Source organism: Tenrec ecaudatus, chromosome 15 (genome assembly GCF_050624435.1).
Source record: "Tenrec ecaudatus isolate mTenEca1 chromosome 15, mTenEca1.hap1, whole genome shotgun sequence".
NCBI lineage: Eukaryota > Metazoa > Chordata > Mammalia > Afrosoricida > Tenrecidae > Tenrec > Tenrec ecaudatus.
In genome coordinates, this window is record NC_134544.1 from 65,240,044 (window position 1) to 65,264,553 (window position 24,510).

At 38.6% G+C, this 24,510-nt stretch overlaps 1 protein-coding gene across 7 annotated transcripts in view; it reads left to right on the forward strand.

The window, feature by feature from the left end:
- Positions 1-24,510, forward strand: part of PTPRM (protein tyrosine phosphatase receptor type M) — a 901,381-nt gene that overhangs the window by 479,795 nt on the left and 397,076 nt on the right. For all 7 annotated transcript variants that reach the window (XM_075533118.1, XM_075533119.1, XM_075533122.1 and 4 more), the window contains 2 exons: positions 15,744-16,052; positions 19,742-19,851. In XM_075533118.1, coding sequence (XP_075389233.1) covers positions 15,744-16,052; positions 19,742-19,851 — 419 coding nt within the window. The remainder of the gene's footprint in view (positions 1-15,743; positions 16,053-19,741; positions 19,852-24,510) is intronic.

A 24,510-nucleotide genomic window follows, 5' to 3' on the forward strand; every position in this document is an offset into this window, starting at 1 on the left:
TGCAAAACTTGGTGTACTGTTCCATGTAAGTAAATGCTGAACAGTATACTGTACCCCCCCCAAATTGTTAAATATATGTAATAGTTTACCTTTAAATGCTTGATGTGTAAATAAAGTATAATGAAGATGTTTTCATTTTGCATTCAATTGTGGGAAAACGACCTGCTGTACACAATAGTTTGGGCTTGAAATAATCAGTCCACAAAGTGTTAAATACAAGTTTGACTATTCAGACTCACCCATTGACTCCAGAGTATAAATATATGATTGTCTGATCTGTAAAGATTACAGCCAAGAAAAACCTGTGATGCAGTTCTACTCTGTCCGACAGAATCTGTATGAGTAAGAATTGGCAGCCTAGCACCCAACAACAATGGAAAATAAGACTACACAGGAAAGAAATGTGGCTCAATGGACCATAATTAATTTCTTAAAGTATGGAATCAGCTCATATAATGCTCCCTATTGGGTAGTACTACCGGTGGCATTTTATTCAATAAAGTGTCTAGAAAACATAGCAGGTTTAAAAAAGGAAGAGACAGCAGCAATTAAACTGATACCAACATTGTGCTCTTTTATTGTTCGCACATCACACATTTTCCAGATGTTAACATTATATACATATGTGCACATCATTATAATTCATTTGTTCTAAAGAAGTGGGAGAAGGGTAGTAAGAAAATAACCAAGAAACCTGTAAAACTACTCATGACCATGAACCATAGGTCCCTAAACCAGTCCATTTGCCATGAAATCAAATTTGACTCATGAAAACCCCATGTGTATAACAGTACAACTGAGTGTCATAGGATTTTTTAATGGCTATTATTTCAGAGTTAATTGCCTGGCCTTTCTTCAGAGGCACTTCTGGGTAGGCTCAAGCATCCAAGCTTTGGGAGAGCAGCCATGCAGTTTAACAGTTTGTACCATCCTGAGGCCCTAGAATCCCCCTGCCTACTTAAAATGTTACATATCAGAATTTCAGGGGTGTGAGGAGTTTATGAGTGATGAAAGAATATGCTGCTCCTGAGGGCCTTTACCCCACAACACCTCTCGCCTGCAGCTCGAGGAGAGAGGGGATACCCGGAACTCTTTCCAAGGTAAGTGTTCGAAAATCAGTAGACGAAAGTTAATTTGAAGGAGAAAATTGTAATAGACTACTCTTGAAGTGTTATGAAAAATATGACAGGCTTACAATTTTGTTAGAATAAATGACTGTGAATTCAGTACCCTTTCAATAAACAATTGATTGATAACCTGGCTTCCAGGAAAATCCACATTACCACTCTTTCTTCAGATCAGAAAATTATGCTTTTTCTTATTTCAGGTTAATATTTGAAAGGTTTGGTAAAGTAACATTGCAAAGTTAGAAAGGTAGGAAAATACAAAGGATTACATACGTAAAATATCTTTAGGCGCAAACTGGCATTAATTTGAGAGCATGGTCTGGAGAAAATTCAGCAGAGGGCTCAAATATTTTGTGCAAAATTACTAGTATTTTCTTTTCTTTTGCATTATTTATTATTTGGAGTAGGTATGGGGAACCCGTATACTGTCAAGGACCATTTGGATACTTATAATGTCTTATGAGAGCCATACAAAATTATCAGGTTAACACGTAATTAATTCACCCCTAATGTAATAGTTGGAACAGCTTCTCTTTGGTAGGCATGTGATACTAGCTGATATTGTTGATTGCAAGGTTCTCATTGCCACCCCTGGTTTAGAGGAATAGAAATAATCTCATTTCCCCTGTGGTAATCTATTAGTGGAGTTCTAACATTACACTGTCCTGATAGAAACAACTCTCTACCCAATAACAATGCAAATTTCCTGGAAGATGAGAAGGATAGAACACTTAGGTTTTAAAATATGAACTTGTCAATCATATGTTTTCCCCCTAAATTTAATTTTTAAATAATTTATTTTATGTATGTCATTATTTGATAAGATACACACAAAACCCATACAAATTCAGCCGTTTCTACACGTGCAATTTAATGACATTGATTACATCCTTAGAGTTGGCAACCATTCTCCTTCTTTTCTCGGTTGCTTCTCCTTGAGTACTCAGCCAGACAGCCCTGTCTTTAATCAGCACAACCTCTCATCACCAATAGCCCCCTTTCTTCTTCCCTCCCTCCTGCCCCTGGTAACCACTAGCAAATTGATCTATTTGGCTTTGCTTGTATTTGTATATATGAAGTCATACAATATTTTTCCATTTGTGTATTAGTTATTTCACTCAAGCCAATGTCTTCAAGTGCCATTTACAATATTAGCATTGTATCAAGACATCACTCCACCGTTTGACTGAGTAGTAATCCATTATGTGTATGTGCCACATTTTGTTTACCCATTCCCAAGTTAATGGGAATTTAGGTAATTTTAAAAAATTAATGAAAGCACAGAATATAATTACAGCATAGCTATCAATTCCTCATATAAGGGTTGGTGTGCACAGCATATAGCTCTCAGTCTCTCACAATAGAGGCTGGACTTTTGTGAGACCATTTGCCGGGCTCCTACAACTTCCAAGAGAAAACCATATCATCACACATAGTTTATATAAACCAAAATAAGAAGGCTCTCAGCAATTAAATGTGTTTTATGTAACATTTATCTGTATTATCTCGAGATATCCGTGTGTGTATATCATATAGTATACATATATATGTGTATGCATATATATATAACTAACATTTTATTTGATGGACTTTTTTTCTTGAATGAATTATATATATATATATATATATATATATATATATATATATATATATATATAACCATTTTATTGGGGGCTAGTATCACAATCCATACATGCATCCATTGTGTCAAGCACATTTGGACATTGGTTGCCATCATTATTCTCAAAACTTTTGCTCTTTTCTTGAGCCCTTGGTATCAGGTCCTCATTTTTTCCCTCTTACTCCCCACACCCCTTCCTCATGAACCCTTGATAATTTATAAATTATTAATATTTTTTCATGTCTTACACTGTCCAACGTCTCCCTTCACCCACTTTTCTGTTGTCCGTCCCCCAGGGAGGGGCTTATATGTAGATCCTAGTAATCCATTCCCCCTTTCTGCCCCACCTCCCCTCCACCCCCTGGGTATCGCCACTCTCACCACTGGTCCTGAAGGGATCATCTGTCCTGGATTCTCTGTGTTTCCAGTTCCTATCTGTACCAGTGTACAACCTCTGGTCTAGCCAGACTTGTAAGGTAGAATTGGGATCATGATATTGGGGGATGGGGGCAAGGAAGAAGCATTAAAGAACTAAAGGAAAATTGTATGTTTCACCGTTGCTACCTTGCACCCTGACTGACTCATCTCCCCGTGACCCTTCTGTAAGAGGATGTCTATAGCAACAACACACAAATATTAATAGATGGGGAATGCTTCTGCTCTGGGTAAAATATCTTCCAATCTTTTAAGACTGCTTGTGAGCATCATGGCTTCAGGGGGATTAGAAAGGGTCACAACCAATTCCAAACCAATTTCTGACAGGTTTGAAAAACTCTGTGAAAACCATTTTGCCTCCTCCTGTTTTATATAGTCTGATGTAAATACCAAGGAGGTAGTTTACTGCAGATTCTTGTTTATTTCATTCAACTGTTTTCTTGTAAAGTTCATCTATAGGATGAATTGCAGTGTGTTCATTCCATTGCATGGAAAAAATGCAAGCTTGTGATTTTGCTCCATAGTCGTAGGTTCCTTCTGTACTGGTGAACTTTACCCTTTGGAAATGTCGCCAGGGATCTCTGACAAAACTGAAATACTCCCATGTAGTAGAAATCATGTTTTTAGTGATATGTGGCTTCTTTTAAAGCAGTATAGTAAAACAGAGGTAAAGTCACAGGGTAGACAGATGGAACTTTCTACTCCCATAAAGAGTTACAGGCTTGGAAACTCACAAGGGCAGTTCTACCCTGCCCTTTAGGGTAGAGTCAACATCGACTCTTTGAAAGGAAGTTTGGATTATTTTTTTAATAGAAAATAGGTAAATACTGGAGGAAAGATGAAAATTCCTGAATTTACTTATATAACATAAGGAACTGAGCCAAATGTTCCTTGTTCTTTATTTTATATTGTACCTTTTACCAAAAAGTGTTATATTGTACCTTTTACCAAAAAGTGTTAAAAAATACAGCCATTTTCTAGGATAAAGTATGTGTATGAGAGATTTTGTGATAGAATTCAATAAAAAATTTAAACATACATTCAGCATATATTCATTAGGATTTTGACCATTTAATTATGATTTGGGTGAAGAATATTGAATAAATCATGGGCTGCTGGAAGAAAAGAAAATCTGTCTTAGCAGCATGGGCAGGATGCTCGTTAGAAGCAAGGATGGTGAGATGACTTCTTATGTGCTTGAGACAGTTTCAAGGTGGTGCAGTGGGGGACAGTCCCTAGAGAACCATATCCTCCTTGGTGAAGTACAGAGTCAGCAAAAAATAGGAACACTGTCAGAGAGATGCATGGACACAGTGGCTGCTACCTGACAATTGGGAGGAAGGCACACAAATAAGCAATCTTTCGTTCAGTTGCACATGGGTTTGGAACTGTCTTGATGACCCCAACAACATCTAGTCTATGAAAGTCTCTGAATTTATATTTGAACTAAGAAGAAATATTCATAAAAGAGGTAGGGTTTAAGCCAAGATTTCAAGCAACTGAAGGTTACTTTTTGACAGATAAAAAGCTGAACAGTCCTGTGTATATGCAGATCTGTCTGAACAGAGATATTAATATTGGAGTGTATTAAACTTGGATATAAATTTGAGTACACTGCATTTGAGTTTCACATAGATTCACCTGGCTTGGGTGGAAGGCAAGAATGGTTATGTGATCGCTTTAATAGATGTTACTTGCTGATGAGAACATTGCTTTCTTGGTTCAGCTGATAACAGGCAGGAGTTATTGTTGAATATGGAAGACATTCTGCCAGTGGCATGAGGAATAGATTAGAACAAGGAAGAGTAACTGGAATTGACACTTTCTGAAAATCAACTATAGCTATTATAAATGTACTCAAAATATGTGTGCAGAATATGTATCCACCATATATTTTGAATTCAAGTAAATAGTAGTAATTTCCTGAAAAGAGAATTGATACATCTCTGTCAGTATATATGCCTCACTTCTGCAGACCTGATGTACCAGAAGACTTACCGGTAGTTAACATTTGAAATTTAGTTGTTAAACTAAAAATAAGTTCTCAAGAAATGTTAGTATGCAGAGCACATAAATATCAGTGAAAAGGGGGATATATATATATATATATATATATGAATTTAGGCTATTTTTTCATTTTGTTGTAGTTAAAACTAACTGTAGCAAAATATGCTATGCAACATTTCTATAGAGACAATTCAATGACATTGATTACATTTTTCAGTACTTATGAATAGTCTTACCTTACTTTTTCAAATTGTCTCTCACCAATTAACATAAATTCCCTGACCCTCCAAGTTGCCTACCACATCTTCCAGTTTGCCATTGTCAATTTGATCCATTGTAGATCGTTGTTATAAAAAGTCAGTGTCCAAGACAGACATTTACTAGTTAAATTAAACTAATATTTGGTTTTAATAAGACTTCAAATGATATTTTTAGCTTAAGTTTTTTAAGATAATCCCAAGGAAGTAGCTCTTCATAGTTAAAAAGCCATCTGGATAGCATGGGAATTTGGAATTCTGTTCTGCATTTTTTTCCTTTTGAACAGGATTCTCTGTTGCCTCTTTGATCAGCATGGTCAGTATTAGCCACCAGACACGACCCCGGTCTTCTGGTCTCATGGGTAAAGAAGTTATTGCTCACTGAGGCATTGAGCCTCACATTCCATCTCCTCCTCTGATACCTGATCTTTCGTCCTCCTCTGCTGTGCTAGGTAAATAGAGATAAATCATTGTGCATTGGGTGGAAATTTACAGAGCTACATATTTTTTAATAACACATGTAAACACATATACAAGTGCACATGTAAACTGATACAAACATGGCCACTGCACAATCGTGCAGCTCATGCATTATATAAACAGAGTGCACTTTCATATCATTAACCTCAGAGATTCATAAAAGGGGGATTCAACAATCTCATGAAAAAATTCTATTATCCTTCCATTCTGTTTTCCCACAAACTTTTTTAAGTCCGTGTCAGAACTCGTTCATGGGTTGTCAGCAGTGTTTAAGGGTCTTGAGGAAGGGATGCTTTTTCTATTCTGCACCAAACTATCATCATGTACTGGGAAGTTACATTCCTGTTATTCTCTACCATACTAATATTCTATTTAAAAAATTAATTAACTCCCTGATATAAGGTTTATTGTACCAACATGGTTGATAAACACATGTGGGATCAATTGAAGGCGGATAATCACATGTGGGATCAATCAAATAAATGGCTCGGTGAGCCTCACCTTTCTAGTTCTCAGCTCTCTTGCTTTCTGATGGTCGGACCAGGGTGCAGCTGTTTTAGCCAGTTCCCTGCTTCAGCTGGCAAGGCTCACTTCCTGAGGTGAAGCCACATGGACCTACCCTGATATATTCCAGGGTGCTGGAGCAGCCGTGTAGAGACTCCTGCCAGTGCTGAGATGCTTACATGCTCACTGATTCGGCTTTCCTCCTGCATCAGTGTCATTGCATGTGTTTTGAGGAGGACTTTGTAGATCGGTATCGGACATATGGGCTAATGTTAGACTTACGGGTTTGGACAGCACTGGGTTGGGATGCTTTCTTACTGTACACTTACTTGTTATATAAAACTGTCATATATATAGATATATATGAGTTTATGTGGATGATTTATTCCCCTAGTTTACCCAGACTAACAAACTACCCCACCCTTCCTTTCTCAGTGGCTGCTCCTCATCCCTCCATAACCATCAGCTCATCAAAATGTGTTTCTATTTTGGTATGAAAAGTCTTTCCCTTGATTTTTTTTCTTTTCTTTTTTAAGAAATCATTTTGTTGGGGGTTCTTGCAGCTCTTGTAAAATTCTTGCAGATATTTTTCATTGGTATCAATGATCTCACACAATATGTGTCTGTATGAGATCATCTCACTTCTCTCAGTGTAATCGTTTTCCAGTGCTTCCCTGTTGTGACAGTTCCATCTTTATTCTTTAATGATGGTAGAATTCCTTTCAGTGTATGTACCAAGGTTTATTTATCCCTTCCTCTACCAGTGGGCATTTAGATTGTTTCCATCTTCTTGCTATTTTGAATTATGCTGTGATAAACATAGACATGTGTACGAGGGGTTCCCCCCCAAAAAACTGGAATTTTTTCAAAGCTATGTACTTACATTTTTTTACAAAACAACCTTATCACTTTCAAAGTACTCTCTATTATACTTTATATATTTGTCAAATATGTGATTCCATTCTTGGATACATTTTTCAAACTCATCTGTTTGCATGACTGATAGCACCTTCCTCATTTTTTTTTTTTGCTTCTTCACCTCTTCTATGTCATCAAACCACTGTCCTTTCATATCCCTCTGCATTTGTGGAACAAAAGGAAATTGCATGGAGCGAGGCGTGAATAAGGTGCATGGGGCAACAGGGCATGGCGTTTTTCACCAAACACTGACTCACTGAGATGACTGCATGAGCAGGTACATTGTTGTGGTGGCAAAACCCCATCAGCCACACACATGGGGTCCCACACTGTTATGCAATTGTTTCAAAACCTTTAAATAGAAAGCTTGATTAACAGTCTGACCTGGTAGAATGAACTCCAAATCCACAAGTCTAGTTTTTTGTCCATTTGGAAAGTTGATGGACATCTAGAATGCGGTTTGTCATCATTTGATATTTCACCTTTTTTGAAATGAGAAAACCATTCATACACTTGAGTTTTTCCCATAGTGCTGTCCTTGTAAGCTGTGTTCAACATCACAACAGTTTCTGCGACATTTTACCTAATCAGGAAACAAACTTTCACAGCTGCAGGCTGTTCTCTTAAATCGGCCCTCACAAAAAACTAGGTGTAGTTATATAGTCTGGTGTCAATTTGAGGATTAAAGTATAGGAGTGGAGTCTAGCCTATCAATCAGGATACAGGAATGAGTACTGTGTGTGGGCATGGCCTTCTCCTGAGGATTCTGGGAACTCCTGTATTTCCTTCTTGGTGGCAGGAGATACTTTCTCTCTAATAATTCCTTGTGAGACATCCCTGTGGAGAAGACACATGGAGAAAAGCTAATGGAGCCAGAGCTCTGGAGATGGAGAAGACACATGGAGACCCCTGCCAGCACTAAGATCCTTACAACACTACTAGATTGCCATTGATCTTCCTGCACTCAGCATCCATTGCCTGTGATCTTCCTGCATTCTGCATCATTGCATGTTTTTCATGAGTCTCGAGGAATTTATATATTGGTATCAGACATATAGGCTAATATCACACTTATGAACTTGATCTGGGCTGGGCTGGGATGTTTTCTCAATATTCAACTGCTCTTGTATATAAAATTCTTTCTAATACACATATGAGTCTCCTTAGATTTGTTCCTCTAGTCTACCCAGACTGACACACTAGGTTCAAGCAATATTGTTTTTATGAAAAAATTCACTGTGACCAGAGAGAACCTTCCTAGCCTACACCACTGGGTGCACTAACTCAGACCAAGTTGCCAGATGCTCATCTAGAGGGAAAAATGTGTACTAAGGAAGCTCAACTCCAACCAGTGAAATTCCGGAATGGGGGGGGGGGGTGTCCCCTCGTATATCTGCTTGTGTTTTGCTCCTTTTTTCTTTAAAGTCTTTACCAAGTAGTAGGATTGCTGGAGCATATGGCATTTCTAATCCCATTTGTTTGAGAAAGTACCAGCCTGCTTTCCACAGTGATTTATAGTTCTCCAGGCCTTCCAGTAGTGCTTGAGGGTTTTAGTGTTTCCATGCCCATTCCCCATACCCCCTCCAGCATTTGTTATAGCCTGTGTGTTTTGAACTTTGCCATGAGGTGTTTCATAGCTGTTCTGTGAGGATGCGTGGTATTCACTCCACTGTGTATACGCACCAGCGTTTCTCTATCCATTCACCTTGGGTATGGTTTTGCTCCAGGTCTTAGATGGCTGATACCTGATCCTATCAACACCTCATGATCACACTGGCTGGTGTACTTCTTCCATGTGGGTTTTGTTGCTTCTGGGCTAGATGGCTGCTAGTTTATCTTCAAGCCTTTAAGACCCCAGACACGAAATCGTTTGATAGCTGGGCACCATCAACTTTCTTCACCACATTTGCTTATGCACCCATTTTGTCTTCAGTGACTGTGTTGGGAAGGTGAGCATCACAACTTGCTTGATTGTTAGAACAAAGTGTTCTTGTGTTGAGGGAGTACTTGAGTTGAGGCCCAATGTCCATCTGTAACCTTAATTCTTAACATACATATATGAGTACATAGTTCTATTCCCCTCTCATTATATATGTATTTACATATGCACATGCCTGTATTTAGGCCTCTATAAATGTCCTTTGCCTTCTGGTTCTTTCCTCTATTTCCTTTTACTATCCTCTTGTCCCACCATCATGTTCGGTCTTCATTTGGGTTTAATTATTCCTCGCTGCCACATGGCACTTGGTTAAGTACCTGCAGTAGTAGTTTCAACTAAGTAAATATTTTCAACGTGCCCGACAAAGAGCAATTATTATTATTGTTTGAGAATTAATACATATATCATTCCATAGTTCAATTATTTACAACAGAATTGTATATTTGCTGCCATAGTCAGTTTCCAAACATTTCTTTTCAACATGGACCATCTCCCCTTCCTCCCCATCACCGCTGTACCCCCACCCCCTGAATTCCTTATTCTACTTGCTAGCTCTATGGGTTCATCGATCCTAAACAAAAAAATTATAACACAACTTCAAGAGGTGGCCCCCAATGACCTAACTCCTTTGAGATGTCCACTAATATGTATAAACAAAAACTGATAGTTTGTCAACAGATCTTCCTATGGGAACTTTTTTGTGTTTTTTAAATCACATGAAAGTATTGGCTAACTCAACAATTACAGTTACTAGTTATGATGCTTGAACACAATGCCACATGCCTTGAGTCCTGCTGTTGGGAAATGTTGAATCCCTTGGGATGCAAATGTAAGCCGACAATATTAGTCAATCAGCTCTTTGATTTAATGTATGAATACTAGCTAAATCAACCCATTGCCTTATTATCTTGTCTCCCTCTTTTTTGTGTCCGCTGAGGCAAGAAGAGAATAAGCGGTGGTAGTGGAGAGGGCCCATCATGTCATCGCTGGCATCATTCCTTTTAATGGAATAGACGTCGGTAGTTCATAAAGCGGTAGAGAAGAGTACCCGTTACCAGGCGCGTTGGCTGTAATCTGTGTTTTTGATTATGAAAGACAGGATCTTAACATTACAACCAAATATCACTCACAGGTTCTGAAATTGAGCTTCTGAAGAAATACTATAGTAGTAATAGAAGGTAAAGTATAGAGTGCCAAAGAAATGAGCTGTGAATTGAACTAGTAATAGAAATTGATCCTATCAGCCAGTTACTACCCTTGCTCATGGGAAAACAGGACTGCAGGTAGAAAGAGCCAGGGTCACTGATTAAGTAGGATGGGAAAGTGCTAGAGGTGAGAACTGGGTCTGCTGGTCCCTTGGGTCAGGACTGCAGCTGTCGGCCCTCTCTGCTTGAAGTCTGGCTCAGTTGGCAGAAAGAGAACAGAATGAAAAATGCTGCTGCTGCCAGTGGGGGAACAGGTAAGAACTCCCTGACTAAGCTGAAGGCATGATCGCCACTGCATTCCTCGGGGAGACCATTCTGGTCTCTTGTCATGAGTCAGAGGGCACAATTCGCACTGGATGGCCTCATGAGTCGCAGTACTGGGGCCTGTGCTGATGTCATTCCAGGAAGGGGGAAATGCCAATGAGCCCAAAGGTGTGAATGTGAGCAGAAATGTCCTGGAATCATTGCAATCCTCAAAAGCATCTTTCGAATTATGAGGAAAGAGGAACCAAATTCTACCAATAGTCGTTTTATGAATGTATTTATTACCCTATTATCGTATCCTAAGATATTTATACCTTGTAAATAGATGGTGGTGGTGGTATGCCAAGGTTTTTTGGCAGTGGTTATGGGCTAGTCCCAGAAATGCTTGTGAATCATAATTATTTACTGACGTTATACATTTCTGATTGGGAACTTATCATTTCTTTCTACAGTGGATATCTTCTAACTATAAAGCCCTTAAAAGTCTTCAGTGTTCATCATTATAACTCCAGGTTAATATTCAGTTGACATTTTAATAGAAATGGCTCCTCCAGAAATACTGAGGATAAAGTATCATAAAATACTACTCTAATTTTGTTGTCGTTAGTTGCTGTTTAGTTCATTCCATCTCCTACGACCCAGTATAAAACAGAATGAATCATTGCTAGTCCTGTGCCATTCTCACCATTGTTATGTTTGAGCCACTTTATGATGGAATCCGTCTAAGTCATTGGTCCTCAACCTTCCTAATGCTGCAACCCTTTAATGCAGTTCCTCATGTTGTGAGGACCCCCAACCATAAAATTATTTTTGTTGCTCCTTCATAACTGTAAGTTTGCTACTGTTATGAATCAGGCAACCCCCGTGGAAGGATTGTACAACACCTAAAGGGGTCTCCACCCACAGGTTGAGAACCACTGGTCTAATTCCATGGTGGGTCAGAACTCAGTTTTGGAGAATGACTTCTAGAAGCAGCATTGGATTGAAGAAGTTACTCAGGATGAATGAAATGTTTGAGGTACCTGTAGTTATGGACGTAGCCGTGTCATGGACTTATAAACATAATCAACAGAGAAGTGATGTGATAACAGGAATATGGTAGCTTGGGCCATTCAACTCTTGTTAATGGGATGACTTTATCAGCCAATCCTCAAGTCACTGAACTCTTGCCCTCATTCACCGCAAGCACTCACTTTCTTGCTTTCCTTTTTAAAAAATCATTTTATTGGGGGTTCATATAGCTTTTATCACAAACATACATACATCCATTGAGGCACTCACTTTCTCTGTAATGTGTCATGGTATTAATCTCATTTCTCTCCATTTTTTCTTCTCTCCAAATTTTTAACTAATGAGAAGAGTGTGTGGGAATCAGAGTTAAGGAACATTCCTCTTCACTCCCATAGACATAAGGTGGCCCTGCTATGTTGATGGTGACATTTTGGTAGACACACAGAGCACTATAGGTGTAGCCCCACAAAGGACACGCATGAAGATACTCTGTTTGAAAAGCTTCTATAGATAGTGTGGCTTTGGTTAGCTGAGATCTTGAACTTGAGACCTGGCTAAATGCAAACGAATGAGTGCAAGCCTCTTTCTATCCCAAGTTCAGACCTCACACAGCCTCGTATCATCTCCAGCATGTGAATTACCACCTATGACAACAGAGACTAGGAGTTCTTGGTCATGGAGATTGTCACACAGGCTCTAATCATCACTAGTGTGTGAATCATCTCGCATGACAACAGGGACCTAGAGATGGTGTTCTGGTACTAGGCTTATCTCCTTTATTTGGCAATTTTATGACAATTTTAAGATATGATTTTGCCATGATGGAATTCTGAGAGCTAATTATACTTGGGAAGGGAGTATGTATTACAAGAGAACTTTCTCAGGAGAGAAACAGAAAACTTGCTTACTTTGTTTTGTTTTTTGATCTGGAGGCTTCATTTGAGTGTGCATTTTCTGACTGAGGAGTACTGCTGCAATGAAGTTTTATTGATGCTGTGGGAAGTGGTTTTCCTCCGAAATTAAGTTAGAATCGCACTGCCTTTTAAAACTAATATAGGAAGCATTTACTCATTTGATTAGTAAGTAAAAATGATGAAAACCTTGGTAAAATACTTTAGAACAGTCTTTGCGGAGACCTGTGATTAATGCAGAAAAGGGCCAAGCGATGCATGGTAATCTGTCCGTGTGTAAAGGCTCTCTAAATCATTAAAGCTTTTTGTAAACATTGAACACACACAGCATTATTTAAAAACAGACATCTTTAAATTACACAAAGTCACTTATATGGGAAAACATTTATGTTTTTCTAAATATACTTATTTAGAAATAATAAATATTGAGGACCGTGTTCCCCAAGACTAGTAACCAGTATTAAACATGTAGTCGTTAATAAGAAGCATTCTGTACAAATGTCATTCAGGAGTCCTTGGGGTACTTTCTACTCACACCCCTCTTAAGTTATTATAGTGCGTAGTAGCATGAAAGCTTATACGGTTTCAGAATATACATCTTGCAGGTAAATTCCATCTTACATAGATAACATGAAAATGTTATTAATTTTAAATGTTTTAACTTATTGTTGGTCTCAGGAGAATACGGTGCCCAGAGTCCTAGATTATGGAGAAAATAGACCCATAGAATTTATGCACAAGTGATAAACAAGACACGACCCTTGTTCATAATCCAGTCAAAGGTCCGGTCATCCCCTCTCTAGCCAGGGCTGTTTGGTGCATCGAGGAGGGTAACGTGGTGTGGAAGGTTCTGCCTCGGTGCAGTTAGGTAAAAGGAGAGAAATCCTTAACCGTACTGACTCTTAGGTCGCAAGAGTAATGCATTCAATTTTTATTATATTCTTTTACGTTATATTTTAAATTACATATATTTAAAACTAATATGTTCCATTTTTCAATATAATTAAAATAGCTTCTATTTTATTATATTCTTTTGATGGAGCTTTATTGATGATTGAGAGACAGTCTACATTTTATCCTTTGTTCTTTATTTGGGTGGTGGTTCCACCGGAAAGTTAAACGACCATCTGTTTAGTTATTCACCAGGTCTGGACTCACGTGCCACACTGAAACCTTGACATTGGTCAAGTTATTAGTTAAATCCCAGCTGGAAGGTTGGCAGATTACCAGAAGCCTCACGAAACAGCCCTAGCAATTTGGTTCCAAAACATTGCAACTTTGAAATCCTTGTGAAACAATTTTACCATGCGTGTGTGAGGTTACCACGATTGAGGATTGACTGGAAAACCAACAAACAACATACACCACGCACACAGTAACAACAGCCAGTACATGGTAAATACACAATTGTTGTTAGTTGCTGTCAGGTTGACCTGAACTCACGGTGACCTTATAAATAATTGAGTGAAACATTGCTCAGGCCTGTGCTATACTTGCAGTTGTCGGTGAAATACACAATAAATGGTAGCCATTGTTAATTCTCAAGTTCCCCGTGCTTTTTCCTCATTTGGTATCTCTCTTTACACTTGAAACAAGCAAGGCAAGTATATTTTAGGTTAGCATCTTCCGAAACTCCTGAAATGCGAACTGAAATCCATGTTTTTATCTAGAGTCTATAATCCATTGTGGTGGTTTATAACTCACAATGTTCATAATTAACGGGTTACTGAGGGCATTAACAGTGAGGAATGTTCAGGATACAGTTCTTCATCAGGACTTGTTTTTTAACAAAGTTCGTGGAAGGCTGCTAACAAATGCTCAAAGGACATGCCACTCTTCTGTGAGCCTTAACCAGAGGCAATCAGTTCAAGTTCCAGGGGACATTGAACCCAGGCCCACCCCCCCCATCCCCCAATTGAGTGCCCAGAGGCACCCTATTCCACAAGCCATCCTCCTGCTCCAAAGCAGCCAAAGTCTTACTTGCTCTGGGATGAGAAGTCCACCACTCATTTTCATGCTCTGGCTTCTGGTTCTGCTGCTGCTGCTCGGATATCACAGCTGTCATCTGGATCCAGGAGAGTCTCTGGGAAGATATCTCAGGGTCCAGAGGATGAGCTCCAGTGCTGGCTCTTCCTAGGAGTAAGAATCCCCCTCCTGCTTCTCAGATATATATCTATTTTACAGCAGAATATCACTCCCAATGAATCCTGGTAGCAGTTGGTCACAGTTGAATTCTGTCAATTCCTTACCCCCACTTACTTACCCCGACCCAGGAAGGAAAAGGTCATTTGGTAGAAGTTACATAGAGATTTTGTCAAGAAGAGCCACATTAAATAATTCACTGTCCTTTCAATATTAGAGATATTTTTATTTCTATCAGAATCCCAAAGCAAAGAGGTTTAATTATTTATTTCTAATTGAGTTTGAAAATAAGTAGGCCTTCTGTGGTGACTAAGAGATCATCTGTATACTTACTCATATAACACTAGGGCATCTGTGTTTGTTTGTCAGTTACCCTCTCTCCTCGGGGAGTATTTTGGAAATATGATATTTTTACAGCAACATGTGAAAAAGTTTAAGATAATGGAGCTTTAAAAAAATACTTTGGGTTGGGGTGGGTGGGTATGTGGCAGGAGGAGTCAAGAAACAAACTAAATGACACCTTCATATTTATGTTGACCAAGGGCGCTTGGTTTCTTCATTCTGGCTTTGAATTCTTAGGTCATCCATGCTTCATAGTCCATTATGGCAACAGAAGCTCCAATCATTGTATCCTCAACCTAGCCAAGGGGAGAAAGGAGTGAAACCTCTCTCTTAAGGACATCTTCCAGAAACTGTTATTGACAGCTTGTATTCAAGTCACATGGTCACACTTTATTATAGAAGAGCCTGGGGAAATTAGGCTTGATTCTGGGTGACCTTCTGCCCAGATAAAATGTAGGGATTTTATTATTCATGAAGAAGAGACCAGATACTGAGGAAAAGTAGGACTACCTGTGACACTTAATATTTTTGGAAATTTTATTATGTATTTCTCTCCTTTGTTTTCTTTTTTTCTTAATAGATCCCATGCGTGGCCCAAGAAAACTGGAAGTGGTAGAGGTCAAATCTCGACAAATCACTATCCGCTGGGAGCCATTTGGGTATAATGTAACTCGTTGCCATAGTTACAATCTCACAGTCCACTATTGTTACCAAGTTGGAGGACAGGAACAGGTTCGAGATGAAGTAAGCTGGGATACTGACAATTCACACCCTCAACACACCATCACTAATCTGTCTCCGTATACCAATGTTAGTGTGAAACTCATCCTCATGAATCCTGAGGGACGGAAGGAAAGTCAAGAACTCATAGTCCAGACAGATGAAGATCGTGAGTACTTTTAATGATATGTTTTTGTGAAATATAGTATTTTACATAGTGGGGTTTGGGTTTTTTAAATTTCACAGACTGATAAGGAAAGTAGAAGAAAGACATCCTTGATGTATAGAATATTACAAATGTGTATTCATGTTTTGTGTGTGTAAGCACTAATTGAAAGAGGGAAAGATAAATGGGCTAGGCTGGGTTAAATAGTGACACAGACCCACAGACACTCATATATGTGTAACAAAGAACTTTATATGAAGCAATAATTATATATCAAGAAAATATCCCAACCCAGTTCAACTCAATTCCAATAATAGTTCATGAGTCGCTCTTCAGACTCATGCAGTCACATGCAATAATGCAGAATACACCCGTGTGTACAAAGTCATGTGTATGCATATTTGGTGGAAAATATGGCAGAAATCTGGCAGCTCTCAGAGTGACCAGCAAATGGGAAGGAGAAGGCAGATAGATAGCTAGATAGCTAGGTAGATAGAGAGATAGATAGGTAGGTAGGTAGGTAGGTAGGTAGGTAGGTAGGTAGGTAGGTAGGTAGATAGATAGGTAGGTAGATGAGAGAGATGCCTCTAGAGAGCTATATATCTCGGTCGCATCTACAAGTGAGATCATTAGACTGCAACCTGATTGAAAGGTTAACAACCCTACACTTTTATATATCTTCAAGTTAACATGAAAATATGTAACTATCACAGTGAATAAAGATAAAGTTATTATAATTCTTTACTAGTCAAATTACTGTTATGTATATGTAATAATTCTTATTTCTCTAAGTAATTCTTAGATTAAGATATCTTGTCATGTGGAACTGAGAGCTTGTTTGGGGTAGTCCATCAGATTATTTATATGGAATGTTTATTTAAATACATTGAAATGACATTCAGAGACATTTTTTGTAGTTTAGATAAAATTTCAGCACAAAATAGAAACTTCTCTCACTTTGTACCAGCGTGCTGATCAATTAGTTAAGTTCGTGGTCATGAAATAGATAATTTTTCCATAGAAACAATGCTATAATTAGATATTGTCTTCATTCGCAAGAACTATGGATGTCATCAGAAATTACTGAAAAAAGTAAATATAATATTATAATAAAGTTTTTAAATTATAAGCTTGAGCCTTGAATCTCTTACCATGGATATAAATTTGCTTTTACATAGATTATTCAGAGGACCCGAATGTACCATAAAATTCATATAACACATAAAATATTATGATAATGCATCGTATACTTAATCTAAAAATCACATGCCAGGCATCAGAAAGAGTGGCAAAGAATTAGGGAAGATCATTAAATGAATAAATGCTTAATCCTCACAAAAGTAGATGTTTAATTTATTATGCAGCATGATGCATAATTTTGATGATTGATTAAAACATGAATTAAATGTCTACCAAAACTGACTGCCACTGAGTCAGTTCTGACTCACAGTGATCCTACAGGCCAGGGTAGAACTGCCCTGTGAGTTTGAGTAGAAAGAATTATCTGTTTCCTGCAGCGCTCCTGGTGGTTTCAAACCACTGACCTTTTGGTTAGCAACCCAAATAGTAACCACTTTGCCACCAGGGCTCCTCATCAATCACAGTTCATTTCATTTGCAGAACCAACAAAGTGTTTTGAGTGTTTATTACCTACTCAGTGCCGTGCTTATTACTACAGAAGGAAAAGGTAGACCGAGTAAAAATAAATGTGCTCCTCACCTTACTTCCTCCTTCGTAGCACCTAGAGCAGTGATTCTCATGTTCCTCATGCCACGACCCTTTCATGCAGTTCCTCGTGTTGTGGTGACCAGAACCATGACATCATTTTCGTTGCTACTTCCTCACTGTCATTTTGCTACTGTTATTAAGTTGGTGACCCCAGGGAAACAGTTGTTTGATACCCATGGTCTCGGCCCACAGGGGGAGAACCGCTGGCCTAGAGGATGGCCTGCATTGGTTGCTCTCCCATGCCTTCAGACGATTGTTTTGTTAGCATTTTTCCAGATAGACACTTAATTTGACATTAGAGCAATGCAAGTCAGTTTGTCAGAGCTAAACCTGGAAGCCCTTTTTCTGTCTTCCAACTCATCCTCGTCTACCAGGAAAGAAAGTGTCCGCATTGTGCACACATTTCTGCCCATGTATCTTAGTGCCTGTCAGCATTTAATTGATTCCAAACTCCTGCTGTTACTATTTCAAGCATAGTAGATTTTTTTCTCCTCTCTTTCATTATTCAGGGCTTTAGTCTTTTCTGATTCTAGTCCTCCCTTCTCACTCACATTAAACTAATCCTTAAACTATACTTTCATGTGCCATTTTCTGTTTATCTTTATTCTGGGACCTGGCCCTCCACGTCTTCTACACTGACTTCTGCCCTCAGACTGTCCTTCAGCGTGGGCACCTTGGCATCAGTTGCAAGCACTGCTCTCGTGGCGTCCCTTGTTTTGCTTCATTCGCTGTAGCTCCGCTGCTGTTAACTGTTCTTCTGGTGTCTCTAAGTTACGTCTCCTCCATCTCTCCAAGCCCCCCTCGGATCTCAAGTCCTTCAGAAAACTGTCTCTACTTCATTCAACTTGTGTCCCAGTCTCTTACTTCTGACCTTGTTTGTACATCAGCTAACCTTAGGTCCTGGGTTTCAAGCTCATCATATGAGAAGTTAGAAAATCAACATTTCTCAGGAATATTAAAGTTATAAAAATATATATAAAGCTGGTTGAAGTTTGCAGAAAATGTGCATTTAATGTATGTTTTTATGATTGTCATCATATGATTCATATGGTCTTTCCTTGTTCTCTCATTAGTTTATATATGGATTTTTATCTAATTGTAACATGTTTGAGAGAAAAAAATCACCTTTTTCTTCTATAGAATTAATCATAAATCAATGCAGATATGATAGTTTACATAGTTGTCCTTTATTTTCAGTCTTTTTAGTATTCATCATAACATAATTCATTAAGTCCTTTGGTTTGTTTTCAACTTTTAAAATTAAAATGTTACTACATTAACATTCTTGTTGCACATGTACAAGAAATGTATGAAATCTATATAAAGGTGAGAGGGTATATGATTGTATGAAATGTGCTTCTTTAACTTTACAAAATATGGCCTTGTTTTTTGCCAGTATGGATTTTACCATTTATACGCCCACCAAATAGAGTATGAAATTCTTACAATTATAATATTTTTCATTTCTTGTTGAAGAAGGAAAGCATTTATTTAAAACCTTAAGTATTGAAGTCTGTTTAATTGTTTAAAATTTTAAAGAAACTATGGTGAATTAGGAACCCTTGGTTGCATAACAGTTAAGCATTGGTCTGTGAGACACAAGGTCAGCAGTTCTACACCACCTGCCACTCATTGGTTGAAAGACTGGACTTTCTACTGCCATAAACAGTATAGTCTCATAATCTCACTAGACTGTCTTCCCATGTCCTGTAGGGTCACTGTGAGTCGGCATTGATTGATGGCAGTGAATTTTGGTTTATGGTGAGCTTATTTTATTAATAAGGAGAATATAGTTAAAATGATTTTAATTTTCTTGTTTTTAAAAAGAAAACTTGAGTGTTTATTTGTTGACTGTTGATATATTTTGCCTCAGTGGAAGATAAAATCCTTCCATTAGAAAAATCTACTTTGATTGTGTTTTCGACTTTAGTTAACTCAGACATTCATCCCCACATCCCTTTAAGTCCCAGGAGCTGTTCCTACAGAATCTATCCAAGGAAGTACTTTTGAAGAGAAGATATTTCTTCAATGGCGAGAACCAACTCAGACATACGGAGTAATCACTCTATATGAGGTAGTATATATCCTTTAGTAATGTAATGTTTATTGTAATTTCTTATGGTAACTAGGCTGTGAATTAAAATGCCTAATGACATAATGCATTATGAAGTGTAATGGCTTCAGTGTTTTTAAAGATTAATGTATAGAAACAAAGACATTTAAAAACAAACTTTTGCACTATGAAAAATGTCAGACTATATTTATAGTGACTTGGATGGTTTTAGTGTATTATCACACAGTAAGGCACAGCATAAAAGAGTCCCTTGTATTTAAAACAACTTAAGTATTTTGAAACATACTGATTAGGAGGCAACCATAGAACCCTGTCTTTGCTTAGCTGTGAAATATTTTGTTCCTGCATTATGCATGAGCACTGGTAATCATCTAATTAGCAACTTCAATAAAAATTGTCTCAGGAATAACAATTCAGCAGTCTTTTAGTTTCTTACTACTAGCAAAATATCTTTTAGACTTTGGAGACATAGCTTTGCCCACTGAGGCATGTTAAGTGGTTGAATGGTAGATAGCAGAGAAGAATTTGATGACTTGTTCAAGGGAAAAATAACAGCAGTATCAGGGGCAACAATCATCACCACATCTGTATGAGCATCATTTCACTATGCCTATTGTCATAGGAACAAGCAGGTGCATTCTTTAAGCTAACATTTATTGGAATGCAAATTCTACAGAATTATATGTTGCTAGGTTTCTAAAATGTGTGCCAGTTACTCATATGGAAGCTACACTTGAATACCTTTCAGAACTACTGACAAAAAACTGAGCCAGTTAAGCTGTCAGCCAATACTCACGAGTAAACCTTGACCTAACTGGCCTCAAATGTGTGTTTCTTTATTGCTTTTGAATGTTGGAATTGAAATGCAGAAGAAAAATTTTAATTGAAAATGAAATGAACTAAGATAAGGAAAGTAAATTTATTTTAATGCCAAGTGATTGATGCTGTTCCTGGGCTGCTTTGTTGTAAAAGAATGGTGTATTATAAAAATTCCTGGTTCAGCTCTTAGAGAACTGAGTTTTCTAATCAAATCAACAAGTTCTGCTTGTTTGTGTATTCCCCTCAAAGATCATATATTTTAGTTACTATATTTGACCCTAGGGCCACTTTCAGATCTCTCTTTTGGGGATTATTGCTCAAGAATGCCAGGACATTCTACTAGAAAAGATACCATCTTTACAACCAAAATTAACTTCCAAAAAAATAACTTCACATCTTCTAAAAGTCATATTTTAAGATCTAGTCAAGCAAAAAGTAATTGTCCTTTTTCCTTCTCACCTCACTACAGTTTATCTTTGTGTATCGAATTAACTTTCTCATTAACCGGAAAAATAATGCAGACGAATTAATCTCTCTGACTTTAGCAACCAGGATCCCCTGGTCAAATAAGCTCTAGATGCAGGTGCAACGGGAGGCAGTCATGAACCAAGATATGAAAATAAGATGTGTGTGAGGACAGTGACTAGCTTCATTTCTCTAGCACCAAAGGGGAAATAGCAGATGTGTAGCTAAGGCTTAGGATTTTATGTCTGAGTTTTCTGGCCACCACGTCTTTTCCTTCTTTGCTCACCAGCTTTTGAAGTAGGAGGAAAGGAGGTTCTCAAGCTTCTCCAGGCAAGCTTTAGTGGACTCTTCTAACACAGACCTAAGTTCATGGCTCATCTATCCTCTGCAATGTCCATTGTTTGCAGTCTCCAACCAGAAGCTGCATGTCGATGAATGCTTCAGCCTCTCCTGGAGGAGGCCTCTGTCCCCTAGGATAGCCATCATACTAAGGAAGCAGGGAACTTGGAAAACAGCGCATTCTGTTAGGAAAGCACATTCAATATAGATAAAAACTAGAACATGATATAAATAATTGTGATTGAAAGGGTTAAGTGAAAAATTGTAGGGCTACTTTTTGAAAAAGAAAAGGCAAACCAGATCAAATGTTGCAAGCATTGTAAATAAATATGCTATCAGTTCCCACGCTCACTGCCATCAAGTCCATTCTGATTCAGAATGGCCTTGTAAGTCCATGTTACTCTCTATTTCTCTTTACTTCTAATATCCCAAAGTATTGATAATTTACAATTCTGACAGCGCCCTTTCATCCATGAGTACAGCAACTTACAGCATGAAAGCATTGTTTGTGGCGTTCCTTTTTTGCCTTGGTCTTTATCCCCTTCACTGCCATACAGAAGCTCTGGTGGCAGAGTGATGAGATCATCCTACTGCTCACCAAGAGTTCAGCAGCTCCAACCCAGCAGCTGCTCTACAAGGAAAAGAGGTGACAGTCGGTTTCCTTAAGGATTTACAATGTTGGAAGCACTATAGGGTCGGTTCTACTCTGTCCTAAAGGGTTTTCTTTGTCAGACTAGACTCAGGGTAGTGGGTTTTGAGTATTTGTTTGCTTGCTTGCATTTAACACCCATTCATTAGTTCTTGGATTTTTGTAGCAATGGCTTTGCAGAGTCCTCTAACCTCTGCAAGCAGAAGAAAGGAAATCAACAGAATTGTTAACTGTCACACAAGGCTTTTCCTATGACCTGGAGGTCAGTCATACTTCCACCCTACAATCCTTTTAGCAATTCTTGGCACCAACAGATTCACCCGTGGCACCCTATACTTTTCTGTCGTTTTTGTTAATCCATGCAGTGGCACACAGAACTCGTAGGAAACACACATAACTAAACAGCTTATTAGAGAAGTAACAAGTTGTAAGTCAAAATACACCTCTTGGATCAGGATAATCTCTTCTCAGTGGAGCCTACAGACATGCTTCTCTTGACCCACAGTAACTTGGCTCTGCCCTGCTCAGGCAAGTGTTACAACGTCCATTTAACATTGCCAATTAAGTGCTCAGAGGCATCCCATGCTGACAACAAACTTCTGCCCACAGACACTCAGCTTCCTCCCTCCCTGGATCCAAGTCCACGGAGCCTGTCTCCCAGTGGTTGACTGCTGCTGGTCTCTGGTTTGGTTGCCTCCGCTACCACCACTTCTCTGCCATTGCTTCTCCTCTTCCGTGGTGTCACAGCCCTCTGTTTCCGGGGTCAAGGAAGTTCAAATGCATGAACACACTCACTTCTGGCTCTTCTTTATTGATTGTATGAGAGATCCACTTTCCACCTCTGACATAGCTTATTTTTTTCCTGGAAAGAGCAAAAGTAACAGATCTCAAATGCTTTTTTGGACTGATCCCATCTGCACAATGCTGCCATGCACTTTATTTACAGTATTAACAAGCTCTGCAGTCAGCTTAGTGCGTCCTCACACATCTCTGATTTGCTTAGGTTTATCCAGCCACTTGGTGGAAATGTCAAAGAATAATGGTTCAGACTAAAGTTCACTGTCAAGTCAATGGCTCACAGTGACCTTACAGGACAGAGTGGAACTGCCCCTGTGGGTTTCCGAGGTGCAGCTCTTTACAGGGACCGGCAGCATCCTCTTTCTCCCGGGGAATAGCTGAAGGTTGCAAACTGTTGGCCGTGAAGTTGGCAGCACAGCTCAGAACCACTCAGATGCCACCAGGGATCCTAAGACTCTGCTAGGAGAGCCGCAATTCAGTCAAAACCAGTGCTTAGCGTGCTCAGCAACTAACCCAAAATGCTGGCGCTTCTGCTCTGCCCACGAGCACATCGAAGACTCTTACATGTGCAGACTTAATGAACTCCTTCTGCAAAATCAAACTTTGAAAATCTGTGGAGAATAATAGTGGTTCTGTTCTGACACATGGGTTATCATGAGTTGGAAGCAACTCACCAGGAAAGATCTGGTTGGCTAAATTCCATCTGTAGTCCTCTTAAAACTAACCTTTTCTTTTTCCTCTGCCCAGTTTTGTACTTTCTCTAGCTCTTCTTATCTCTCACCCTTCACTTTATCTATTTAAATTTATCAGAACTAGCTTTCTAAAACGGAGGTCTAATAGTTCTAATTATTCCTTAAAAATAAAACGCTGTTGCTACAGAGTCAATTCTAACTCATGGAGAACCTGTCGGGCAGCAGAGAACTGTCTAATAGGGTTTGCAAGGCTGTAATCTCTGGAAGCAGACTCGCACATCTTTCCCCCATAGAGCAGAAGGTGGTGTGTTCAAACCTTTGGATAAGCAGTTTAACGCCTTAACTATTGTACCATCATGGCTCTTTCTTCCTTAATAATGAAACCACACTCGCTGTCATCGAGTCAATGCTGACTCATAGAAATCCCGTGTGGGTTTCTGAGACGCTAACTGTCTCCAGAAGTAGAAAGCCCAGTCTTTCTCCCAAGGAGAAACTGCCATCCATGTGGTGTAACCACGACACCACTAGGGCTCCTTTCTTCCTTAATAGAGCTTTCATTTTTTGTTAACTACAAATATCATACTTGATTTTTGTAATAATATGTTTAAAGCATTAGCTTTCAAAATAAAATTGTGTTGCTTCCAAATGTTTTCTGATAACAACTAGGTGTATGTCCAAAATTTACAAGGTATAAATTATGATGAAAGATAATTTATCAGTATATACAGATAAAATTTAATAAATGTTAACAAACCTAACATTTTACTCTAAGAATAATATACCATGTTAAGGTCACCCACTTACGTCATGCAAGAATAAATATCAAATAAATTCATAATCTACATAAAGACATCTAACGTACCAGAAAGGGCATTATAAGATAGGCATTTTTAAATA